General features: G+C 44.9%; 1 protein-coding gene across 1 annotated transcript in view; it reads left to right on the forward strand.

Moving 5' to 3' along the window:
• LOC127907887 (zinc finger protein basonuclin-2-like) overlaps positions 1-24,887 on the forward strand; it is a 211,497-nt gene that overhangs the window by 106,901 nt on the left and 79,709 nt on the right. Inside the window, exons 2-3 of the mRNA XM_052464353.1 lie at positions 2,440-2,821; positions 6,527-6,595. Of these exons, the coding sequence (XP_052320313.1) occupies positions 2,717-2,821; positions 6,527-6,595 (174 nt within the window). The 5' untranslated portion in view covers positions 2,440-2,716. The remainder of the gene's footprint in view (positions 1-2,439; positions 2,822-6,526; positions 6,596-24,887) is intronic.

A 24,887-nucleotide genomic window follows, 5' to 3' on the forward strand; every position in this document is an offset into this window, starting at 1 on the left:
TCTTGCTCTTTCTCTCTCTTTCAGTCTCTCTCTCTTTCAGTCTCTCTCTCTTTCAGTCTCTCTTTCTCTCTCTATCTCTCTCTCGATGTCTCTCTTTCTCTCTCTCTCTCTCTCGATGTCTCTCTCTCTCTCTCTCTCTCTCTCTCTCTCTCTCTCTCTCTCTCTCTCTCTCTCTCTCTCTCTCTCTCCTCCTCCCGCTCTCTTTGTATTCCCATACCTTTGTGGGGCTGTACTGCTGTGGGGACCAATTTGGCTCAAATGGAGCCTCTTCCTCATTTTTTTCCTTAATTAAAATCTGAAAGCATCCACACGGGGTTTCCGTGTGTGTGTGTGTGTGTGTGTGTGTGTGTGTGTGTGTGTGTGTGTGTGTGTGTGTGTGTGTGTGTGTGTGTGTGTGTGTGTGTGTGTGTGTGTGTGTGTGTGTGTGTGTGTGTGTGTGTGTGTGTGTGTCTGCCTCCTTAGTTCCATTAGTCTTATAGAGATTGGGATAAAACAGACAAAGGCTCCAGACTTTAATGTCGTCTGCACATTTTTGTGTTCTCATATCACCAAATATCTCTAGATCACAATTGATGTATTTCTTTATCAGAAAGATAAACACTGTGAGTGTTATGTATGAAAAAATGATAAAGCTATTTGGCTTGTTATGTATAACTAACAAAAAAACTAGCTTTTACCCCAAAACATAAGAGCTAAATGTGTTGTATTAGACAGCATAAGGAGTGTGTGTGTGTGTGTGTGTGTGTGTGTGTGTGTGTGTGTGTGTGTGTGTGTGTGTGTGTGTGTGTGTGTGTGTGTGTGTGTGTGTGTGTGTGTGTGTGTGTGTGTGTGTGTGTGTGTGTGTGTGTGTGTGTGTGTGTGTGTGTGTGTGTGTGTGTGTGTTGTGTGGAGGTCCCAAAGGAGAACTGGATGCTCTGAGATGCGCTGGCCGCTCGCAGCGCAAACGGCTTCTCCAGCGAAGCTCGCTCCCCAGCTCCCCTCAGTAGCAAGGGGAGGAGTGTGTATGTGTGTGTGTGTGTGTGTGTGTGTGTGTGTGTGTGTGTGTGTGTGTGTGTGTGTGTGTGTGTGTGTGTGTGTGTGTGTGTGTGTGTGGGAGCGTGGGAGCGCGATGTCATTGAGCGTCTCCAAAAGGAGCGGTGCAGTTGACTCAGTTGAGCCTGCGCTGGTCCTCACACACTCACTCCTCTCACATGCAAACACACACACGCTCACACACCCAGGCATTCAGTCACACAGCTGCTGCTATGGAGCGCGGAGGAGTTACAGAGAGACGGAGGGAGGAGAGAGAGCAAGAGAAGGGACAGGCAGCACCAGCAGAGAGAGAGAAGAAGAAAGAGGGAGAGAGAGAAGCAGGCAGGGAGGGGTGGATTGCTGCTGTCACACTTTCACACCTAATGTCTACGTTGGGATAGAGAGATTTGATGGTAAGAGAAGTTAATGTATTATGTTGATGGTTAGGTTGAATGTTTTTATACAGAGATGCATGGGACTTTTTTATCATGTTTGCAATATTTTGCAAATGTTTAGTTTTTTTTGGTTCCTTGTTGATTTTGGAAGCTGGCTGCATTTAATTGATTTAATTCTGCATTCTATTTGAGTGTAATTGTGTTGTCATTTGTTATTTCTGGTTTGGAATGCTGCATGTGCATATTTTTACTTTAGATTAGATTATAGTAAGAAGGTTTTGAGTGACATTTATTTTATTTTATTACATTTTTTACAAATTCTGTTTTATTTTTGACAGATAACCTACTTACTGTGTGTATGTATATAAGTGAGTTTGAGTGTGTGTGTTTCAGGCTTGAGAATGAGCGGGTAAGAGTTTCCAGGTTATGCATGGGTGACTTTGTTTTGCAAGTGATTTCTGGTTGTGTGTGTGTGTGTGTGTGTGTGTGTGTGTGTGTGTGTGTGTGTGTGTGTGTGTGTGTGTGTGTGTGTGTGTGTGTGTGTGTGTGTGTGTGTGTGTGTGTGTGTGTGTGTGTGTGTGTGTGTTCTGAGGACAGCCCATACGAAATGACTGGCAGATGGTTAAAGGCAAGAGGGCCGCTGACAGAAAAAAGAGAGACCCTTCCTTCCACATAATCTCCTCCATCCCTCCTTTCTTCTCTCCCTCCTCCCTCACTTTCACCCCCTCGTCTCCAGCTCTCCTCCTCCCTCCTTACCTTCAGCATTCTGCTCATCCTGCCCTCTCTTCCTCTCCCACTTGAAGACCCTGAGGAAATACACTGCGCTCTCCTCCAGAATGAACTCTGCACACACTCCTCAGCGACCGGCCGCCAAGAGAAACCCTCTCACACTCCCTCTCCTCTAGAAGCTCCCTCTGTTCAAAAAGAAGAGGGGGAAAAAAACGACAGCCCAACCCCCAAAATCCCAAACCCACCTTCACTGACTTTTTTTATCCCCTCCTCCCCCCTCTCTCCCCCCTCCCTCTTTCTCTAGTCCGAGGAGGCAGGGTTGGATGTGAGAGGCAGCAGCGAGGAGAGAAGCAGCCAGGCGCCCAGAGACCCAGAAAGCGAGAGGGCACCAGAGTCCACTCTGAGCGGCACCTCCAACACCCCGACTACCACCTCTACCAGCAGCATCACCTCCAACCAGCACCACAACAACAGTGCTAGCCCCACAGCCGTCTCCAGCAGTAGCAGTAGCGGTGGCTCCAGTGGTGCCATAGGTGTTAGCATAGTTAGCCGCAGCGCTAAGGGAGCAGAGGAGGTCCTCCATGCAGTTCAGCACCAGACCTCCCAGTGCTGAGCCTGGCTTCATGGGGACATGGCAGCAACAGAGCACTGACCAGAGCAACCTCCTATTCAGAATGTCCCAGCAGGTGAGTCCCCTCCCCTTCATTCAACCATCTGTTTTTCTGTCTTTTAGCTTTCATGGTGATCCGTCTATTTCTTAGTTGTGATATGTCCCGTTTGTGTGTTTATTTGAGGTATAAATACCTCCCAGACTTTTTTTTGACACTTGGTGTGTGTTTAGGTGTTGTGGTAGGTGCTGCTGGTGGAGTGTGTGTGTGTGTGTGTGTGTGTGTGTGGGAGAGAGAGAGAGAGGGGGGGGGGATATGTGAGTGTGTATGGGATAATGTTTTGTTTTTGAAAGAGTTAATATTATGTGGGTTGACATGATTATTCCTCATCTTTGCATTTTTCAGTCTTCATTGTTGTGTTTTATTTGCCTTGCCATTGGGCTATTTTGTTGAATTGTAATCCTGTGCAGTTTGGGTCTGGTGTGTGAGAGAGTGTGTGTGCTTGTGAGTGTATATGCACCTGACATTGTGCACTGCACTCTTCTCCTGAAATAATGATCATATGTTGTAATCGAATTGCATATTAGTTCCAATAAAAGACAGCATACATTTTAATGTTTACAAAAGGGAGGAAATATAAGAAGCCATGAGTTATTTCACCGGATTGTCCCCTGCCTCGTTTGGTTACGGTTGCGCTCACCCCACTCCTCCTAATTTGTCTGTGCAATATAGTTCAAAAGCAGAAATTGTAGTGTTTGTGTAACCCCGCGCTGATAAAGACTGTGGAAGAGTCGCCCTCTGGGTCGGGCTAATTGACTACATGTGGTCCGCTCAGGAAGCCTCGAACACGGGCTAGAGACAGGCAACCGTGAGTGAATAACCAGAGCCTGGAAGAGCGATAACGGATACCTATAACTGAGGGAAGTTCACATTTCCTCCGACAACTAGCGTCCGTTATCGTTCCTGTTCACAGTCGTGTGTTTTATGACTTTGGCTTTTTTGAGAAGTATAAAATATCTCGGCGTTCTGGTTTTTAAAGGGAGTGTGGCTGTGGGGGCGTTAGATGGTTTCATTGGTGATGTACACTGCGTTGAGGTAAAGGAGTAGAAAGAGAGAGGGGGAGTTGTAAAGGAGGGTAGTTAGTTGGTCATTAATCCTAGTGGAACCTGTGTGTGTCTCCGTACCATGCACACGCTGTTACGCATGCGAAGGCCGCGGCAGGCCGACCTTGAGCAATCGCGAGTCTCTGCCGTGTCGAGTTTGAAAATAAACGGATTAGTGGTTATTTTATGAATCACAGTCTTTTCTACTACTTTTATCACCGATGTTGTGCATATGAATATTGCTTTTTTAATTGAGCAATTACTTAAAGCAATTCAAAAGAAATACGCGTTGTTTTGAGTGATTTAAACCCTGTTGCCAATATTTCCATGACTGTGTTCTCTCACCGAAATGTGTGAAATTGTTTGCTCTTATTCAGTGAAATGATTCACACATGATTCCCTTTCTTTGACCTTTCTCTAAATGTATGAGGTATGTGGAGAATTGTCAGTGGCCTCTCTTTTTTCATGCACATCTGCACATCATATTGGACACGCATGATGCATCCTCTCACTTTCAACACATGTTTTGAGCTGTGTGTATTATTAATATAAACTACTGCAAAGCTATTGACATGTCGATTGGAATAACGGAACCATATCGCGCGAGGATGCTCCTGGCTCCGTCTCATTCGTCCTCGCGCGGCATCTGCGTGCAGGTGGATGGGCCCCGCGCTGATACACGGAGGAGCATCCAGCATCTGCTGGGACTCACGTTTCGTAATCCCCCTTTTTACAAATGCGCGCCGTTGTTTCAATATAATCAGCTGTGGGACTCGTTGTTATTTATCCTCCCTCGCACCACTTAGAAGGCATCTTTCCATGTTTAGTAGGCATGACAAAAATCCTCCAAAGAAGCCTCACCTTGACAGACTGCCTTATTGGAATCTAACCGATAATGACTTTGTGTTTGCCGAGCGCGCGCGCCTTGGGGTATTGGGAGAAATTAGTGTTATGGGGGCTCGTGTTTCAAATCCTCCCTTTAAAGATCAGCTAAGTGACATGAGTCATGGGTGCGTTTTTATCGGTGTTAGTGCAAATGATTTCAAAGCAATCGATTGAGACGCAAAGCAGGAGCAGTATGTGTTGTTGATGTGAGTGAGGGCATGTTGTTTACGGGTGTTGGTTGTGATTTTGCAGCGAATAATCCAGTCTCAGACCATTTGATATCCTCTGAATTTATACATTCACTGCAAAGTAGCCTACCTATACAAGTCATTAGGAACATGCAATGATTACGTGTTCGTGTATGATTACGTTTTATTTTTCAATTGTTATTTTCAGTTATATAAATAGCATGCATATGTTCAAACACAATTTACAGCAGGTGAGCAATTATATTGCCAAGGAATGTCACCTAAAAAAAAGAAACCAAAACAATTATCTAAATTACCAGAGAATGAATTGTAAAAACAATAATTTAACCTGGTTGGATATTTGTTTTTTTTTGTTGATATATTTAATTTATAAAATTTGCAACCTCAACGTCACACTATGTCAACACCTGCTTCTCATATTACAAGTGTATTTTTACGACGAGTAATGTGCTAATTCGATCCAATCAAATCAAAATATGATGTGCATTTCAATTAAATGCGTACATTGCCTTTTGCATGAGTACTAATAGAGAGACAAGCAAACAGAGAGAGACATGGTTTTAATTTTGTTTTAGATATCATGTCTTTTCAATCAGGCTACCTTTTAAACGTAAGTATAAGAAACGAAATCGAAAATGCAGAAACCATGAATGGCAAAACATTGATTGGGAAAGGCCTGGCATGTTTCGCATCGTTTCTCCAGACTTCTAGTAAGAATCATTTCATTTTTGGATTCTCAGTTTTTTTCCTTGACTGCCATCTTTTCATGGTCGAATACATTCCATGCAAATCCAACCGTTATAATGCTTGTAATTGAAGTAAATTATTAAGAATTAATAGAACGAAGATTACGCCTATACCCTATATAAAATGGAATATAGGCCTACCTCTCTATTCGCCTGGCTTTTGGTTTTTATTTTTGTCTGTTGGTGATAAGAGGATTTATAAACATAACCTTATATTAAATTATCTACAAAAGCAGATACACGAGTTAAATCAATAAAATAGACTTAACAAATTGTCAAATAATTGCATCTGCTTTCTTTATATTTAAGAATGTGCGGATCATTTTATGTATAATCTGCAGGGAAATGATTATCATATTTCGTTATGTAAACTCCCCATAAATTATGTTAAACTATCTTCTTAAGCCTTCCACAGCATTACGGTGTAATAATATTTTGACGTCGTAATTGAGTACTTTGTTTTGGGTACATGCATGGATATTAATATCGACCTTTGCAAGTTAAACAGTCCGCAGTTAAGTGATATCACTGCGCCTCTAATTGGTCCATCACTAGTAGGCTAACTCCCCCTCAATAAACCAACATTAAGCCATGTCATTTTATTTTCCTTGCGCTCCAAAAGCTGAGGGGAACAACTCAAGGATTACTTAGGGCTCGTAAAATGTTGCCGCGGCGCACCCTCTTCTGTGAGGGTCTAATGCCAGTCAGGCGAAGGAAGATATCGAGGAAATCTTGAAGAAATAGGGCCGGTAGCATTTACAGCGCCAGGGTATGTTTTCAATCTACATCTCTGCTCTTAATTAGCTCGCCCTTCTAAATGTTTCCCTTCTCTTCTGCAAGGCGGGTGCTGTAACGCGGCTTCCTCTGAAGTGCGACAGGTCGAGTATGGGCCGAGACCTTACAGACGAGGTACAGTCGCTTCTATAGCTTGACATGTTTCTCTTATCTTCTCGGTATTGTTACAGCATCTGAGATGCTGGCATGCAGCGGTATTTGATCCCAATACAAGCAATAGGTGGATTAACACGTAAGAAATTTTAGTGGAAAATATAAACTATAGTAATTATGTAGGTTATTATTATACCTAATATATGTTAATAATGGGCCAAGCATGAACACAATGGTATAATTATAATAATAATAATACTGTATTATTGTATTTTTTTGTTTTGTTATTAAACTAGTTCAGCAATTTTCTAAATATGCCATTATAAGTTATTACTGTTATTATTGTTGAGTGTTATTTAATGTTTGAAATGCCAGGTGCATGGCCTATAGCAGAGGATTCTATCAGAACTCATGGCCTATAGCAGAGGATTCTATCAGAACTCATGGCCTATAGCAGAGGATTCTATCAGAACTCATGGCCTATAAGCAGAGGATTCTAGCAGAACTCATGGCCTATAGCAGAGGATTCTATCAGAACTCATGGCCTATAGCAGAGGATTCTATCAGAACTCATGGCCTATAGCAGAGGATTCTATCAGAACTCATGGCCTATAGCAGAGGATTCTAGCAGAACTCATGGCCTATAGCAGAGGATTCTAGCAGAACTCATGGCCTATAGCAGAGGATTCTAGCAGAACTCATGGCCTATAGCAGAGGATTCTATCAGAACTCATGGCCTATAGCAGAGGATTCTATCAGAACTCATGGCCTATAGCAGAGGATTCTATCAGAACTCATGGCCTATAGCAGAGGATTCTATCAGAACTCATGGCCTATAGCAGAGGATTCTATCAGAACTCATGGCCTATAGCAGAGATTCTATCAGAACTCATGGCCTATAGCAGAGGATTCTATCAGAACTCATGGCCTATAGCAGAGGATTCTATCAGAACTCATGGCCTATAGCAGAGGATTCTAGCATCATCAGAACTCATGGCCTATAGCAGAGGATTCTATCAGAACTCATGGCCTATAGCAGAGGATTCTATCAGAACTCATGGCCTATAGCAGAGGATTCTATCAGAACTCATGGCCTATAGCAGAGGATTCTATCAGAACTCATGGCCTATAGCAGAGGATTCTATCAGAACTCATGGCCTATAGCAGAGGATTCTATCAGAACTCATGGCCTATAGCAGAGGATTCTATCAGAACTCATGGCCTATAGCAGAGGATTCTATCAGAACTCATGGCCTATAGCAGAGGATTCTATCAGAACTCATGGCCTATAGCAGAGGATTCTAGCAGAACTCATGGCCTATAGCAGAGGATTCTATCAGAACTCATGGCCTATAGCAGAGGATTCAGAACTCATGGCCTATAGCAGAGGATTTCTAGCAGAACTCATGGCCTATAGCAGAGGATTCTATCAGAACTCATGGCCTATAGCAGAGGATTCTATCAGAACTCATGGCCTATAGCAGAGGATTCTATCAGAACTCATGGCCTATAGCAGAGGATTCTATCAGAACTCATGGCCTATAGCAGAGGATTCTATCAGAACTCATGGCCTATAGCAGAGGATTCTATCAGAACTCATGGCCTATAGCAGATGATTCTATCAGAACTCATGGCCTATAGCAGAGGATTCTATCAGAACTCATGGCCTATAGCAGAGGATTCTATCAGAACTCATGGCCTATAGCAGAGGATTCTATCAGAACTCATGGCCTATAGCAGAGGATTCTATCAGAACTCATGGCCTATAGCAGAGGATTCTATCAGAACTCATGGCCTATAGCAGAGGATTCTATCAGAACTCATGGCCTATAGCAGAGGATTCTATCAGAACTCATGGCCTATAGCAGAGGATTCTAGCAGAACTCATGTCCTATAGCAGAGGATTCTATCAGAACTCATGGCCTATAGCAGAGGATTCTAGCAGAACTCATGTCCTATAGCAGAGGATTCTATCAGAACTCATGGCCTATAGCAGAGGATTCTACCAGAACTCATGTCCTATAGCAGAGGATTCTAGCAGAACTCATGTCCTATAGCAGAGGATTCTAGCAGAACTCATGGCCTATAGCCGAGGATTCTATCAGAACTCATGTGCTGTAGCAGAGGATTCTAGCAGAACTCTGTAATAGTTCTATTGTATTTATTTCCCCTAACCACCTTGTGAATTCCCCTAACCACTCAGTTCTAAGATTTTAAACATCTTTAAATTCATGCGTTATCATTTTCTCTGAAATATGACTACTATAGGCCTATATCAATAGATTGTTCATGTTGGTAACATTTTAACATTGTAATGGATTTCCTCTGCATGTCCTGCACTCAAGCAGAATGAACTACACATATTTAAATTAAGAAAATATACACGATGCAAAAGCAGATCAGACATTGCAATAATGTCACATATATTTCAAACACGATTTGCAAGAAGGGTATATGTTCAGAAGATGTGGACTGTGTACAGAGAGGACTGTGTATAGAGTACGGGGGTTGACACTGCAGTCAGGAGATACAGCAGGGCAGGCATCATCAGCATGGAGCTGTCTGTCTGTCTGTCTGGTTCATGTCAATACATTGACGGCTTAGATGGACTGCTTTACAGCGAGGTCATTACCGAACTATCGATTACATCTGCTGTATTCTCTTCAACCAATACCACTCCATTTCTGTACCACACAATCTCTCCTTATTGCTGTCATTTTGGTTATACACATATCTGCCTGTATAATCTGTATATCTGTCATTTTCAAGGGGTCCTATATTTTCTAATGTAAGTTAAATATTTATATAACTTCTGTACATGTGCAACCGTTTTGTTATTTCATGTAGTTTTACCCCATCAACTGAAATCTGCATTTGTGGAGTGTAGCAGGCTATTACACCTGCCCTGCTATAGGCTATTACACCTGCCCTGCTATAGGCTATTACACCTGCCCTGCTATAGGCTATTACACCTGCCCTGCTATAGGCTATTACACCTGCCCTGCTATAGGCTATTACACCTGCCCTGCTACATAGGCTATTACACCTGCCCTGCTATAGGCTATTACACCTGCCCTGCTATAGGCTATTACACCTGCCCTGCTATAGGCTATTACACCTGCCCTGCTATAGGCTATTACACCTGCCCTGCTATAGGCTATTACACCTGCCCTGCTATAGGCTATTACACCTGCCCTGCTATAGGCTATTACACCTGCCCTGCTATAGGCTATTACACCTGCCCTGCTATAGGCTATTACACCTGCCCTGCTATAGGCTATTACACCTGCCCTGCTATAGGCTATTACACCTGCCCTGCTATAGGCTATTACACCTGCCCTGCTATAGGCTATTACACCTGCCCTGCTATAGGCTATTACACCTGCCCTGCTATAGGCTATTACACCTGCCCTGCTATAGGCTATTACACCTGCCCTGCTATAGGCTATTACACCTGCCCTGCTATAGGCTATTACACCTGCCCTGCTATAGGCTGTATGTATCTGAATGTAAACCCTGCTATAGGCTGTATGTATCTGAATGTAAACCCTGCTATAGGCTGTATGTATCTGAATGTAAACCCTGCTATAGGCTGTATGTATCTGAATGTAAACCCTGCTATAGGCTGTATGTATCTGAATGTAAACCCTGCTATAGGCTGTATGTATCTGAATGTAAACCCTGCTATAGGCTGTATGTATCTGAATGTAGGCTGTATGTATCTGAATGTAAACCCTGCTATAGGCTGTATGTATCTGAATGTAAACCCTGCTATAGTAATATCTCTCCCTATAGGCATGGCAGACATCATATTAGATGAATAGCAGCACATCTCCTAGTTAGTTTTGTCTGAGTCAATAATGGACTTAATGTCATCCTCTTCAGTGTAGATCAGAGGGGCCTTAATTCACCTATTAACATAGTATTTCGAGGGAGGGGTGTTTTTCCCCCGTTCAGTTCATATATTGCCTGTGTGCTGTGTTTAACGGGCTGTTTCCTTCCTCTGCCGAGGCCTGTTGCATGTGTGTGTTTCTGCCTGCGTGTCTGATACTATCATATTTTCAGTGTCTTTTATTCCTGAGGGTTGTGTGACTACACCATACTCTGCATCTCTGATGGGCTGCATGACCACAGATACCATCATGTGTATGAGGTGTTTTCCTTCTTATCTTTTGCATATGTTCAAGTACCTGTAGAACCAGTGAGTATGTCAAGGAAAGAGTGGCGTTTTCTCTCTCTGTACAGGGCTGGCTCTGTCTCTGGCTCCATGAGTGTGCGGGTGCGAGCTAATGTGTGTGCGGGACTTGGCTGGAGGAGACGAGAGGAGAAAGAGGATATGTGGAGGAAGCGCCATGCCACTTTCTCTTTCTATGTATCTCTCTCTCTCTCTCTCTCTCTCTCTCTCTCTCTCTCTCTCTCTCTCTCTCTCTCTCTCTCTCTCTCTCTCTCTCTCTCTCTCTCTCTCTCTCTCTCTCTCTCTCTCTCTCTCTCTCTCTCTCTCTCTCTCTCTCTCTCTCTCTCTCTCTCTCTCTCTCTCAGCACTAATACCAGCCCCTAAGCCCTGGGGTCCACCCTCCCCCTCCCTCCCCCTTAGTACACTAGATCAGTAAGGTAGTCCTATCACCGGGGAAGTGGCCATAGAGGAAGGGGACACTGCGTCATTGGCCCAAAGGAGGGGGACCACTTTGGGTGTAACACAGGAAGTCCCAGTTATAGGGTCACTGTTTTCAAAGGGACAGAGGAAATGGCCCAGTCCAAGGCAATGCCTACCCAGTCACAATGAGTGAGTGAGTGTATCCTAGCTGAGCGGTGGAAGTGGTACTGAGTGGCTGGGTGTTACAGTGTGGTCTGTCCTTATCAGGTTTGGATGGACTGTAACTCTGTAGTGTTTTCATTGGCGCCGTCCTCTCTGGCCTGGAGACTGGAGTGATCCTCACGTGTGTGTGTGTCTGGGCTGGAGACCGGAGAGAGGATCTTACCTACAGCTAATGAAGCCTGGAGGCTACTTTCTTTTTGACCTCTTCCCGTTTCTCCTCTGTTCCCGAGCCCTGGTCCTTCCGTAACCCCCGTTTCTTCTCACTTTGCCCTCCAGCCGGGCCCCAAGCCAGGGGGTCCCTGCTGGCCTCTCTTTCTGGCTGTCACCCCCTAGAGGGGTTCAACCACTGTTAATTACACTGTGGGATCTGGGTAATTAGGGTCTGGGATGGGGGGTGGGGTCTAAGGTAGCGGTCTCTCTCTCTCTCTCTCTCTCTCTCTCGCTTTCCTTTTCTTTTTTCTCTCTCCATTGGTGTTGTTAGATTGGCTTGTTGGGAGTGTCAGTGAGAGTGTGCATAGTGGAAAAGTGGAGAAGGTGTAGGGGTGTGTTTAACTACGTCAGTAGTTGGTCCTGTTATTTCTGGACGAGAGCAGAGACGTGGTAGACTCTGAGGTGAGAGGAGGAGAGGAGAGCAAAGGCGTGTGTGTGTGTGTGTGTGTGTGTGTGTGTGTGTGTGTGTGTGGGTATGTGTGTGTGTGTGTGTGTGTGTGTGTGTGTGTGTGTGTGTGTGTGTGTGTGTGTGTGTGTGTGTGTGTGTGTGTGTGTGTGTAAAGGTGGATGTGGACCACTTGTACGTTTACCGTGTGTGTCTGCGTGCCCAAGTTTGTGGTTTAGATGGCATGTAGAGTTTAGGAGAGGAAGACGCACAAGGTGCCATTCATTCTACGGCCACCACGTATTTATGGAAGCGTCAGGCATGAAGATATGACGTCCAAACCTATTTTGCATTGAACTTTTTCAACTCGACGTTAAAAATAATTCACGCGGTGGACATTTAATTTAGGGCCCCCTTTTTCCTTTTAATCAGAATATGAATTCATTTGGTTATTTAATTTGCTGTGGTTATGCCATTTAATAAACATTTGTCAGTGTAGTTTATAGTAGTTTCTGTTTCAACTGAATATTTTAATATTCATGATTTAAATTCCCTCAATCTCCCTATTTTTGCGAGGCAGACATGGAATATTAAAATGCTCTGGAGATCCTTCAATGTTCTCGTTGTTTTGTCGACTAACACACACAGTGTGTTTCAATCTCTGAGATATTCTGTTTTGTCACATTGTCAATTTCTAGTGAATTATTTTCCTACTATCGGGAGACATTCTTCATATTGTTTGATGAAAATGCATGAATCAAACTCAGATATTTTTATTGTATTACCAGTTTATAACCGTAGAGATCAATCATTTGTACGATAGTTTGTACTTCCAATGATCTGATGAAAATAGCCTAACTAACTAAGTCTTCCCTGAGTCCGAGGGGTTATAGAATGGACACTGAAAACATCACCCAGAGTTTTCCAGCCAAGTCACAGCATATGATCTCATTTGGATTTGATCCTCAGCCTTGCATAAGACACAGAGCTGTGACACGAAGCCTCACACTGAAACAATGTGGCGTCATCTGTCTGCGGCTCTGTAGCACTGTAACACCGGTGTTGTGTACATACGTCCACCCTGTCGTCTCCTGTCTCCTGCTGCAGCTACTGATCAATATGGGACGTGAGGATCACTCACGGGGTCAGGATCACTCACGGGTCAGGGTGATCTGTCTCCTGCATGATAACTCTGGTGTTTGGATGAAAGGATAGATGGATGGATCGACGATGGAGTGGGTTGGAGAGAGACAGAGTGTCTTCTAATAGTGTTTTCTTTGTGAACGTACTGTGTTGGGGTCGTTGCTACGACAGCAGTGTATGCGTACGGAGTCTGTGTGTGAGTGTGTGTGTGTGTGTTCAGGAACGACAGCAATGCAGGGCCATCTGCTTGTGTCTTATCAGGGAGATGAGTCCTCCACCAGCCTTTTCCCATGGAGCCCCTCCTACTTCTTACAGGCCCTGAGAGAGTGAGAGAGAGAGAGTGTGTGTGTGTGTGTGTGTGTGTGTGTGTGTGCGTGTGCGTGTGCGTGTGCGCATGTGTGTGTGTGTGTGTGTGTGTGTGTGTGCCGCACCCAGACCTCTCACACACTCCTCACACCCCACTGTGTTGCACACTCTGAAACAGAACTGTCCGTCTACCCCACCTGTTAAAACCATTATAAATACCAAATACAGGATATTCAGAAACTGTCTAGCAGCTTGTTTGTTTCACCTTATGTTGTACACAATCTCTAGTGTCCAGTTCAACATTAAATTGTGTCTTTCCTGGTTTTGGGGAAAAAAACGTTGACATGTTTTGCTTATTACTATTATCTCCGGAGAGAAAGATAGATCTGGATCCTATTCTGTTATATTCCTGAAGGTGCTAGTGGATTTATGACTTGTTTATAGGCCATTGTGTGTTTGTCTGTCAAATGGTTTATTTAGTCTTGGTGTGTTGTAAACAACGATAATGTTAGCTGCCAGTGTGTTGCTAGCTAATCCCTGTGTATTGATGTGTGTGTGGCCTATGGCCCTGTCAGTGCTGGGCTTACAGCAACAACTACCACACAGCAGGAAACCATATGGTAACAAGGTTATTCAACTGTTTTTACAGTCTTATAGCAGTGTAATAATATGATTAAGACATGCTTTTTATACACAACACTGAGGCGATGGGCATCGTCTAATCATTTGGAACGTTTTATCTTGACATTGCATGTTCCTTTTGAAAAAATACAATTCTTGTCTTCTATATCCACCATGTAATGATGATGGTGAATATTGTAGATGTGTGTAGTAGAGGTTGTACTGTAGCTACAGAGGCCATATTTAGTCCCTATGATCTGTAAAGAACGGCAGGGAGTTTGATTCAGTCTAGAGCTCTGAACCATAGAAATACTCTATATTACAAATAGAAATATATTAACTAGATAAAGGACAGTTGGATTTTATGCAGAGCTACAGTTTGATAAAGTATGTTTGGGTAAAACAGAGTTGGGCTGATGCGATTCAGATTGTATAAAAATGTTCTATTTTTCAAGCATGGCCTATAATCACCCCAATCTTGATGGCGCTGCCTGTTCAAATACATGAAAAGGTGTGGGTATTTCTCTCTCTTCTCCTTTTCAGAGTGAGGGTCTTTATTTTTTTCTTTGGCCTGCCTTAGTTTCCTGCGGCGGGGGAAGTCGTCGGTCGGTGCGGAGCGAAGGGGAACGAGGGGAAGTGGCTGTTTGAATAGAGTGTTGCTCAGATGTCACCACCCCACAGCCTGCCTAATGAGGGGACATTAGCACCGTGGCCTGGCCCCCGACACACACACACAGGCACACAGGCACATGCGTACACACACACACGCATACACACACACGCACGCAGCACGCACACACACAGGCACACAGGCACGTGCGTACACACACACACACACACACACACACACACACACACACACACACACACACACACACACACACACACACACACACACACACACACACACACACACACACACACACACACACACACACACACACACACACACATATTCTGCTCAGGGGCTGACAAGGCCGGAATGAAGCAGCTGTCGCCAGGCCTGCGGGACTGAGGGGGTCCAAGGGGCAGAGGGAGCAGAAGATGTTTAAGACCTGGGAGGCAACCAATGTAGCCACTGTGACCTGGGTAGTGCCACTGTGACCTGGGTAGTGCCACTGTGACCTGGGTAGTGCCACTGTGACCTGGGTAGTGCCACTGTGACCTGGGTAGTGCCACTGACCTGGGTAGTGCCACTGTGGTAGTGCCACTGTGACCTGGGTAGTGCCACTGACACACAGCGCCACCATAGGTCAGCACACAATTAGCAGGAACACACACTCAAACACTTGCGGAGTGCAACATGGACACACAAAAGTACACACACTCAGACATGCATAATATTATTTTCCTTCCCCAAAGGTTTATTCAGAGATATTTGGCACTTCCATCAGTAGACATGACTTGGTTTTGTCCCTGAGCGAGGAGGAATGTGACACACCGTTGACCCACACTAAGAGACATGAACTTGTGCATACATACTTTCACAGGGGCCCATCCTGTTATTCCTCCTGACTTGTTTTTTTTTTTTGTTTGCGTTGGAACTGTGCCAGTGCCACAGGCAGGTTGATGGCCTACTATTTTTACCAGCAGCCAGGTCTAAGGACCCCTCCTCTATACCAACAGCCAATTTGTCCTTTCAACGCAGACGACAAAGGAAAAAACACTCACGCTTACCTCTCAAGGAACACAACCCTTTCATTTTTCAGTTAGCGCAACGGCTAATTCGGTCCCTGTTATTTCACATAATGCAGAGGAAGAATTGCTACTATTATTATTGCCGGTGGACCGTTATTATCTCTGGCTATTTAAGGAGGTAGATAATGATGGTAATTTGACTTGTTCTGCGGCGCTCGGAGGTCGACTGACTTCCCCCTGATAATGCGACACTCACTGTGTGTGTGTGTGTGTGTGTGTGTGTGTGTGTGTGTGTGTGTGTGTGTGTGTGTGTGTGTGTGTGTGTGTGTGTGTGTGTGTGTGTGTGTGTGTGTGTGTGAGCTCCTGTTAATGTGTCATAGCACTTGGGATGTGCTAGAACATTGTTGCTCTAATCAAAACCAAGCCTCTACGGCTCCCTGTTTGGACCAAACATGTCATTACCAAAGTATTGTACAGGGAGAAAACGACAGGGCAATTTGTTCTTTTGAATAATGATTGTGCTCTGTGTCTACTTTGACAAGACATACTGTAGCATAGGTGATGTGGGGCCGACGACAGCTGAGGTCTGGAAGACCAGACAACTTCCTCTCCTTCTTTCTTTCCCGTCTTTCTTCATAAGCCTTCCCCCTCTCTTCTTCCTCGTTTTTCCCCTCCTCCATCTTTCTGTGTGTCTATCCATCTCCCCCCTCTGCTGCTGGAATCTGCTGTGTGACGGTTGGAGACGTGGGGAGGATTGTGGGGAGGATTGTAGGGAGGGTCTGGAGAGAGGAGAGGAGTGGTACTGGTGAGGTTGGGCTCATGGCCAACAGCATTTTAGACTAAAGCCATCGCTCTCTTTCACACACACGAATGAACACACACGAATGACACACACACACACACACACACACACACACACACACACACACACACACACACACACACACACACACACACACACACACACACACACACACACACACACACACACACACACACACACAGCACGTACACACACACAGAATGCCTTAATTTGTGTTAATACTTAAAGAAAAGCATCACTCGCCCATCGGCAGTCATAGTTCTCACACAACGGTGTCAACATTTTTATCCAGAAAGAAATCAGGAAGTCCCACCTTGAAAGATGGTTAAACAGGCTAACTAGCGTCTTCCATTAGGGACGTGTTGGGGCAACATGTGCCTGTTTACCCTCTCTTCCTGTTTCTAAAGATGTTTGTGCTGTTAGATTAATAGCATTTAATGGCCACTGTTAAACACAGCTGTTTCACCATCTTAGAACGTGTGTTTTTAAGTTGAGCTGCAACACTGGGTGTGTGTGTGTGTGTGCGTGTGCGTGTGCATGTGTGTGCGCGTGCGTGTGCGTTGTTGCAGATAGTATGTGGGCTGGTGTGGGAGAGGCTGTTCGTGCTGTCACTGAGTGGAACCATACCTACATACACACACACACACACACACACACACACACACACACACACACACACACACACACACACACACACACACACACACACACACACACACACACACACACACACACACACACACACACACACACACACACACACACACACACACACACAGGAGGGTATGTTTGACATTTTCTTAGCTAAGAAGATAGTTGCATGAGAGACCTGCACCGACACTGAACTCCACTGCTGCTCCTTCATGGAACCTGTTCCTACAGCATCATCAGTTATGGAGCACCATCACACTCTGCCTTTCTCAATCCATAATGCCAATCAAGTCACAAATGATCTTGTTTGCTCCGTGTGATGGACTTCAAATGAACTAGCTGGCGTATCCCAGGCAACAAGGCAGAGGTGAGAGGTCGCGCCCTGAGTGTGTGACCTCTTGGCCCCTCGTAATACCCACCCCCCACCCCGGCTGTTTCACACCACTCAGCTAAAGAGGCTGTTTCCCATCTTACACAAAGGGACAAAGTGAAAAGTCTGGTAACAAGCGAAAACGGAGCTATGTTTGTGCTGGAGTGATGTTGTGTGTGTGTGTGTGTGTGTGTGTGTGTGTGTGCGTGCGTGCGTGCGTGTGCCCGCATCAGGCACTCTGGAGCCGCATCAGGCACTCTGTGTGTGTTTCCTGTGTGTGCGTCCTTAGTTTGTAATGGATACTCACACTCACATTTTCTCTGTTGATGTTTTCATTTAAATGGCGTGGCCCACCTTTCCTATTGTCGGGAAACACACAGTGGTAAGTGCTTTGTTGGAACCCTGTCCGTATACATGACGCGTGGAACTCCAAAAAACATTGAATATTTCATGACACATAATCCATTAGACATGTTTCCCCTCTGAACATTATAAATATAAAGCTTTTTGTTTATCATGAAGATGCCTTCACACTGCAGCTTGTTGATCTTGCTTTGTACAGGGAGGAGCTTTGACACCAATAGATTTATCAATAAGATTTATGGCCATTTTCCCATCTATCCGCTAACCTCGTAAATTTACAGCTTTAACCTCGTGTCGCCCCGGGTCATAGGTTACATCCGGCGAGTCTTTGCGCCTCATCGATCTTCCGCCCCATCTTCATCGCCCCAAATATGACACGATCAGAAAATAATCCTATAATGTGGTAGCGATTTGAGAGATTTCGAGTCGTTGGTGGCACGGATGATTACAGCACGTTGAAAATGACACTACACTTCCCGTATGATTCAGAGAGAGGGGGGATATAACCCTATCAGATGCTCAGATCAATTGATAATAGGTATGAAATCACAGAGGTGATTAGAAATGGTCGGCCATGTTGTTAAATGCTGTCAGATCTGTTAAGAGGAGGCTAACACCTCTCAGCTTGCAAGGGAGTAATAGCATCAGCCGTAACTCCATCCGCCGGCAAGTGTGTGTGTGTGTGTGTGTGTGTGTGTGTGTGTGTGTGTGTGTGTGTGTGTGTGTGTGTGTGTGTGTGTGTGTGTGTGTGTGTGTGTGTGTGTGTGTGTGTGTGCGTGCGTGCGTCGTGTAAAGCAGTGTGAGCACGCATCAAGGAAAGAGCCCCGAGGTAGCTCCTGGCATTTTATTGCAGCCACCAGACGCCTGTCACTGGTGGAAGAAAAAGAACGGGGGATGAGGAGGAGGACGACGAGAGGAGGAGGAGGAGGGCGGGGGCCACCACTGCTTCAAATCATGTCACGTAGCGCTAATTCATACGCCCTCATTAGAGCAAGGGAAGGGACCAGAGGGCCGGGTGTACACACACACACACACACACACACACACACACACACACACACACACACACACACACACACACACACACACACACACACACACACACACACACACACACACACACACACACACACACACACACTCCTCCCACACAGACACACAGGCATGCCCACAGCAGACGACACTCCCGCTCCAGCGGCAGCGGTACAGCAGGGCCAGTTTGGGGAATAGAAAATTGCTTTCTCAGGAAGGCCCCGGCCATTAAAGGCCTGCCCGTATTGAATGTCAAGTGTTAATTTAGGCTCCACTCCTCCTCTCCATCCTCCCTCCCCCCAACCCCCTCCAGTTTCCCATCACTGAGGGCACTGAGGGGGAGGAGGGGAGGGGAAGGGTTTCTGAGATGAGCAAATACATGTCAAGTCAAAGTTGATTGCCTGAAGGCCCCGGCGTATTATGTGTCACAGACAAGTGGCAAATGTGCCCCCCTCCCGTTCCCCTCTCACCCCTGGGGACCAGGAGAGAGGGATGGAGCGGGGGACGGAGGGAGGAAGGGATTAACTGTACTGCAGTGATAAGAATGGGAGGTTTACATTGGGGAGGAGAGGGGAGGAAGTAGAGGACAGAGAGAGAAGAGAGGACACAGAGAGAAGAGAGGACAGGAGAGAGGACAGAAGAGAGGACAGGAGAGAGGACAGAAGAGAGGACAGAAGAGAGGACATGAGAGAGGACAGGAGAGAGGACAGAAGAGAGGACAGAAGAGAGGAGAGAGAGGACAGGAGAGAGGACAGAAGAGAGGACAGAAGAGAGGAGAGAGAGGACAGGAGAGAGGACAGAAGAGAGGACAGAAGAGAGGACAGAAGAGAGGACAGGAGAGAGGACAGGAGAGAGGACAGAAGAGAGGACAGAAGAGAGGAGAGAGAGGACAGAAGCTTGTTGGTGTTGCTATATGGGACAGTTGGTTGGCACATTCTCATAGGACAGGTTGAATTTAGTCCTCTTCCTCTGCGTGTTCTGAAGGAGCTTGTATTGAGAACAATTCATTCAGTCAGAAACTAAAACAATTATTGACACTTGAAAATATTGCAAATATTAAGTTTGTCATTGATAAAGAAAATATCCCAGTAAGCTAAAGATTTATTGTTGACAATTCTGTCTGAGCTGAAATGGAAGGAGAGTTGTGTGTAATAGCTGAAATAGTTTTATTAATCATCCTTTTCAACATGTACAGTACCAGTCAAAGTTTGGACACCCCTCTCCTTCCAGGGTTTTTCTTTACTATTTTCTACATTGCATGAAATAAAATATGTGGAATCATGTCATGAGCTGAAAAAAAAGTGTTAAACAAATCTAAATATATGTTATATTTTAGATTCTTCAAAGTAGCCACCCTTTGCCTTGATGGCTTTGCACACTCTTGGCACAGCATATTGTATGACATTCCATTAGATACAGTTGTGTGTTCAACCAGGCCTTATAGACATGAGCTGAAATGGAAGGAGAGTTGTGTGAGGCCAGGCCTTATAGACATGAGCTGAAATGGAAGGAGAGTTGTGTGTTCAACCAGGTCTTATAGACATGAGCTGAAATGGAAGGAGAGTTGTGTGTTCAACCAGGCCTTATAGACATGAGCTGAAATGGAAGGAGAGTTGTGTGTTCAACCAGGTCTTATAGACATGAGCTGAAATGGAAGGAGAGTTGTGTGTTCAACCAGGTCTTATAGACATGAGCTGAAATGGAAGGAGAGTTGTGTGTGAGGCCAGGCCTTATAGACATGAGCTGAAATGGAAGGAGAGTTGTGAGTTCAACCAGGCCTTATAGACATGAGCTGAAATGGAAGGAGAGTTGTGAGTTCAACCAGGCCTTATAGACATGAGCTGAAATGGAAGGAGAGTTGTGTGTTCAACCAGGTCTTATAGACATGAGCTGAAATGGAAGGAGAGTTGTGAGTTCAACCAGGTCTTATAGACATGAGCTGAAATGGAAGGAGAGTTGTGTGTTCAACCAGGTCTTATAGACATGAGCTGAAATGGAAGGAGAGTTGTGTGTTCAACCAGGCCTTATAGACATGAGCTGAAATGGAAGGAGAGTTGTGTGTTCAACCAGGCCTTATAGACATGAGCTGAAATGGAAGGAGAGTTGTGTGTTCAACCAGGCCTTATAGACATGAGCTGAAATGGAAGGAGAGTTGTGCATTTACATTTACATTTAGTCATTTAGCCGCTCTTATTTACATTGAAATGTGAACCAGGCCTTATAGACATGAGCTGAAATGGAAGGAGAGTTGTGTGTTCAACCAGGCCCATGAGCTGAAATAGACATGAGGCCTTATAGACATGAGCTGAAATGGAAGGAGAGTTGTGTGAGGCCAGGCCTTATAGACATGAGCTGAAATGGAAGGAGAACCAGGCCTTATAGACATGAGCTGAAATGGAAGGAGAGTTGTGTGTGAGGCCAGGCCTTATAGACATGAGCTGAAATGGAAGGAGAGTTGTGTGTGAGGCCAGGCCTTATAGACATGAGCTGAAATGGAAGGAGAGTTGTGTGTTCAACCAGGCCTTATAGACATGAGCTGAAATGGAAGGAGAGTTGTGTGTGAGGCCAGGCCTTATAGACATGAGCTGAAATGGAAGGAGAGTTGTGTGTGAGGCCAGGCCTTATAGACATGAGCTGAAATGGAAGGAGAGTTGTGTGTTGAGGCCAGGCCTTATAGACATGAGCTGAAATGGAAGGAGAGTTGTGTGTGAGGCCAGGCCTTATAGACATGAGCTGAAATGGAAGGAGAGTGTGTGTGTTCAACCAGGCCTTATAGACATGAGCTGAAATGGAAGGAGAGTTGTGTGTTCAACCAGGCCTTATAGACATGAGCTGAAATGGAAGGAGAGTTGTGTGTGAGGCCAGGCCTTATAGACATGAGCTGAAATGGAAGGAGAGTTGTGTGTTCAACCAGGCCTTATAGACATGAGCTGAAATGGAAGGAGAGTTGTGAAATGGAAGGAGAGGCCAGGCCTTATAGACATGAGCTGAAATGGAAGGAGAGTTGTGTGTGAGGCCAGGCCTTATAGACATGAGCTGAAATGGAAGGAGAGTTGTGTGTTCAACCAGGCCTTATAGACATGAGCTGAAATGGAAGGAGAGTTGTGTGTTCAACCAGGCCTTATAGACATGAGCTGAAATGGAAGGAGAGTTGTGTGTGAGGCCAGGCCTTATAGACATGAGCTGAAATGGAAGGAGAGTGTGTGTTCAAGGCCAGGCCTTATAGACATGAGCTGAAATGGAAGGAGAGTTGTTGTGTGTTCAAGGCCAGGCCTTATAGACATGAGCTGAAATGGAAGGAGAGTTGTGTGTGAGGCCAGGCCTTATAGACATGAGCTGAAATGGAAGGAGAGTTGTGTGTGAGGCCAGGCCTTATAGACATGAGCTGAAATGGAAGGAGAGTTGTGTGTGAGGCCAGGCCTTATAGACATGAGCTGAAATGGAAGGAGAGTTGTGTGTGAGGCCAGGCCTTATAGACATGAGCTGAAATGGAAGGAGAGTTGTGTGTCAACCAGGCCTTATAGACATGAGCTGAAATGGAAGGAGAGTTGTGTGTTCAACCAGGCCTTATAGACATGAGCTGAAATGGAAGGAGAGTTGTGTGAAATGAGGCCAGGCCTTATAGACATGAGCTGAAATGGAAATGGAAGGCCTTATAGACAGAGCTGAAATGTGTGTGAGGCCAGGCCTTATAGACATGAGCTGAAATGGAAGGAGAGTTGTGTGTGAGGCCAGGCCTTATAGACATGAGCTGAAATGGAAGGAGAGTTGTGTGTGAGGCCTTATAGACATGAGCTGAAATGGAAGGAGAGAAATTGTGTGTGAGGCCAGGCCTTATAGACATGAGCTGAAATGGAAGGAGAGTTGTGTGTGAGGCCAGGCCTTATAGACATGAGCTGACATGGAAGTAGAGTTGTGTGTGAGGCCAGGCCTTATAGACATGGGCTGACATGGAAGTAGAGTTGTGTGTGAGGCCAGGCCTTATAGACATGAGCTGACATGGAAGGAGAGTTGTGTGTGAGGCCAGGCCTTATAGACATGGGCTGACATGGAAGTAGAGTTGTGTGTGAGGCCAGGCCTTATAGACATGAGCTGAAATGGAAGGAGAGTTGTGTGTGAGGCCAGGCCTTATAGACATGAGCTGAAATGGAAGGAGAGTTGTGTGTGAGGCCAGGCCTTATAGACATGAGCTGAAATGGAAGGAGAGTTGTGTGTGAGGCCTTATAGACATGAGCTGAAATGGAAGGAGAGTTGTGTGTGAGGCCAGGCCTTATAGACATGAGCTGACATGGAAGGAGAGTTGTGTGTGAGGCCAGTCAACTGATGGTAAATGTCCACCTCCTTACCTACCTGATCTAATAGACGGACACTTAGTCTTCATGGTTACATTATCTGTTTTAGGAGCTGGAGGCTGCACTCTTTACATTTGCAATTGGCACTGTTTGTCTCTCTATCTCCCCCTCCTCTCATTCCTCACTCACTCACTCACTCACCACTCACTCACTCACTCACTCACTCACACCACCACTCACTCACTCACTCACTCACTCACTCACTCACTCACTCACTCACTCACTAAGCTGGCCTATAGACATGAGTTCATTCAGCAGAATGCATATTAACCTCACTAGGGTATGTGGGACGGTAGCGTCCCACCTCGTCAACAGCCAGTGAAACTGCAGGGCGCCAAATTCAAAACAACAGAAATCCCATGATTAAAATTCCTCAGACATACAAGTATTTTACACCATTTTAAAGATACACTTGTTGTAAATCCAGCCACAGTGTCCGATTTCAAAAAGGCTTTACGACGAAAGCATACCAAACTATTATGTTAGGTGAGTGCCTAGTGACAGAAAAACACAGCCATTTTTCCAGCCAAAGAGAGGAGTCCCAAAAAGCAGAAATATAGTTAAAATTAATCATTAACCTTTGATGATCTTCATCAGATGACACTCATAGGACTTCATGTTACACTATATATGTATGTTTTGTTCGGTAAAGTTCATATTTATATCCAAAAACCTGAGTTTACATTGGCGCGTTATGTTCAGTAGTTCCAAAACATCCAGTGATTTTACAGAGAGCCACATCAATTTACAGAAATACTCACAATAAACTTTGCTGAAAGATACAACTGTTATGCATGGGATTTTAGATCCAGTTCTCCTTAATGCAACCGCTGTGTCAGATTTTAAAAAACTTTATGGAAAAAGCACACCATGCAATAATCTGAGTACAGCGCTCAGAGCCCAAACAACCCAAACAGATATCCTCCATGTTGTGTAGTCAACAGAAGTCAGAAATAGCATTATAAATATTCACTTACCTTTGATGATCTTCATCCGAATGCACTCCCAGGAATCCCAGTTCCACAATAAATGTTTGTTTTATTCGATAATGTCCATCATTTATGTCCAAATACCTCCTTTATGTTAGCGCGTTTAGCCCAGTAATCAAAATTCATGAGGCGCGATCACTAGGTGCAGACGAAAAGTCAAAAGGTTCCGTTACAGTCCGTAGAAACATGCCAAACAATGTATAGAATCAATCTTTAGGATGTTTTTAACATAAATCTTCAATAATGTTCCAACCGGAGAATTCCTTTGTCTTCAGAAATGCAATGGAATGCAAGCTAACTATCATGTGAACGCACATGGTCAGCTCGTGGCTCTCTGGCAGACCTCTGACTCAATCCCCTCTCATTCGCCCCCACTTCACAGTAGAAGCATCAAACACGGTTCTAAAGATTGTTGACATCTAGTGGAAGCCTTGGGAAGTGCAATATGACCCCATAGACACTGTGTATTCAATAGGCAAAGAGTTGAAAAACTACAAACCTCAGATTTCCCACTTCCTGGTTGGATCTTTTCTCAGGTTTTTGGCTGCCATATGAGTTCTGTTATACTCATTCAGTTTTAGAAACTTCAGAGTGTTTTCTATCCAAATCTACTA

The sequence above is a fragment of the Oncorhynchus keta genome, chromosome 16 (assembly GCF_023373465.1).
Source record: "Oncorhynchus keta strain PuntledgeMale-10-30-2019 chromosome 16, Oket_V2, whole genome shotgun sequence".
NCBI lineage: Eukaryota > Metazoa > Chordata > Actinopteri > Salmoniformes > Salmonidae > Oncorhynchus > Oncorhynchus keta.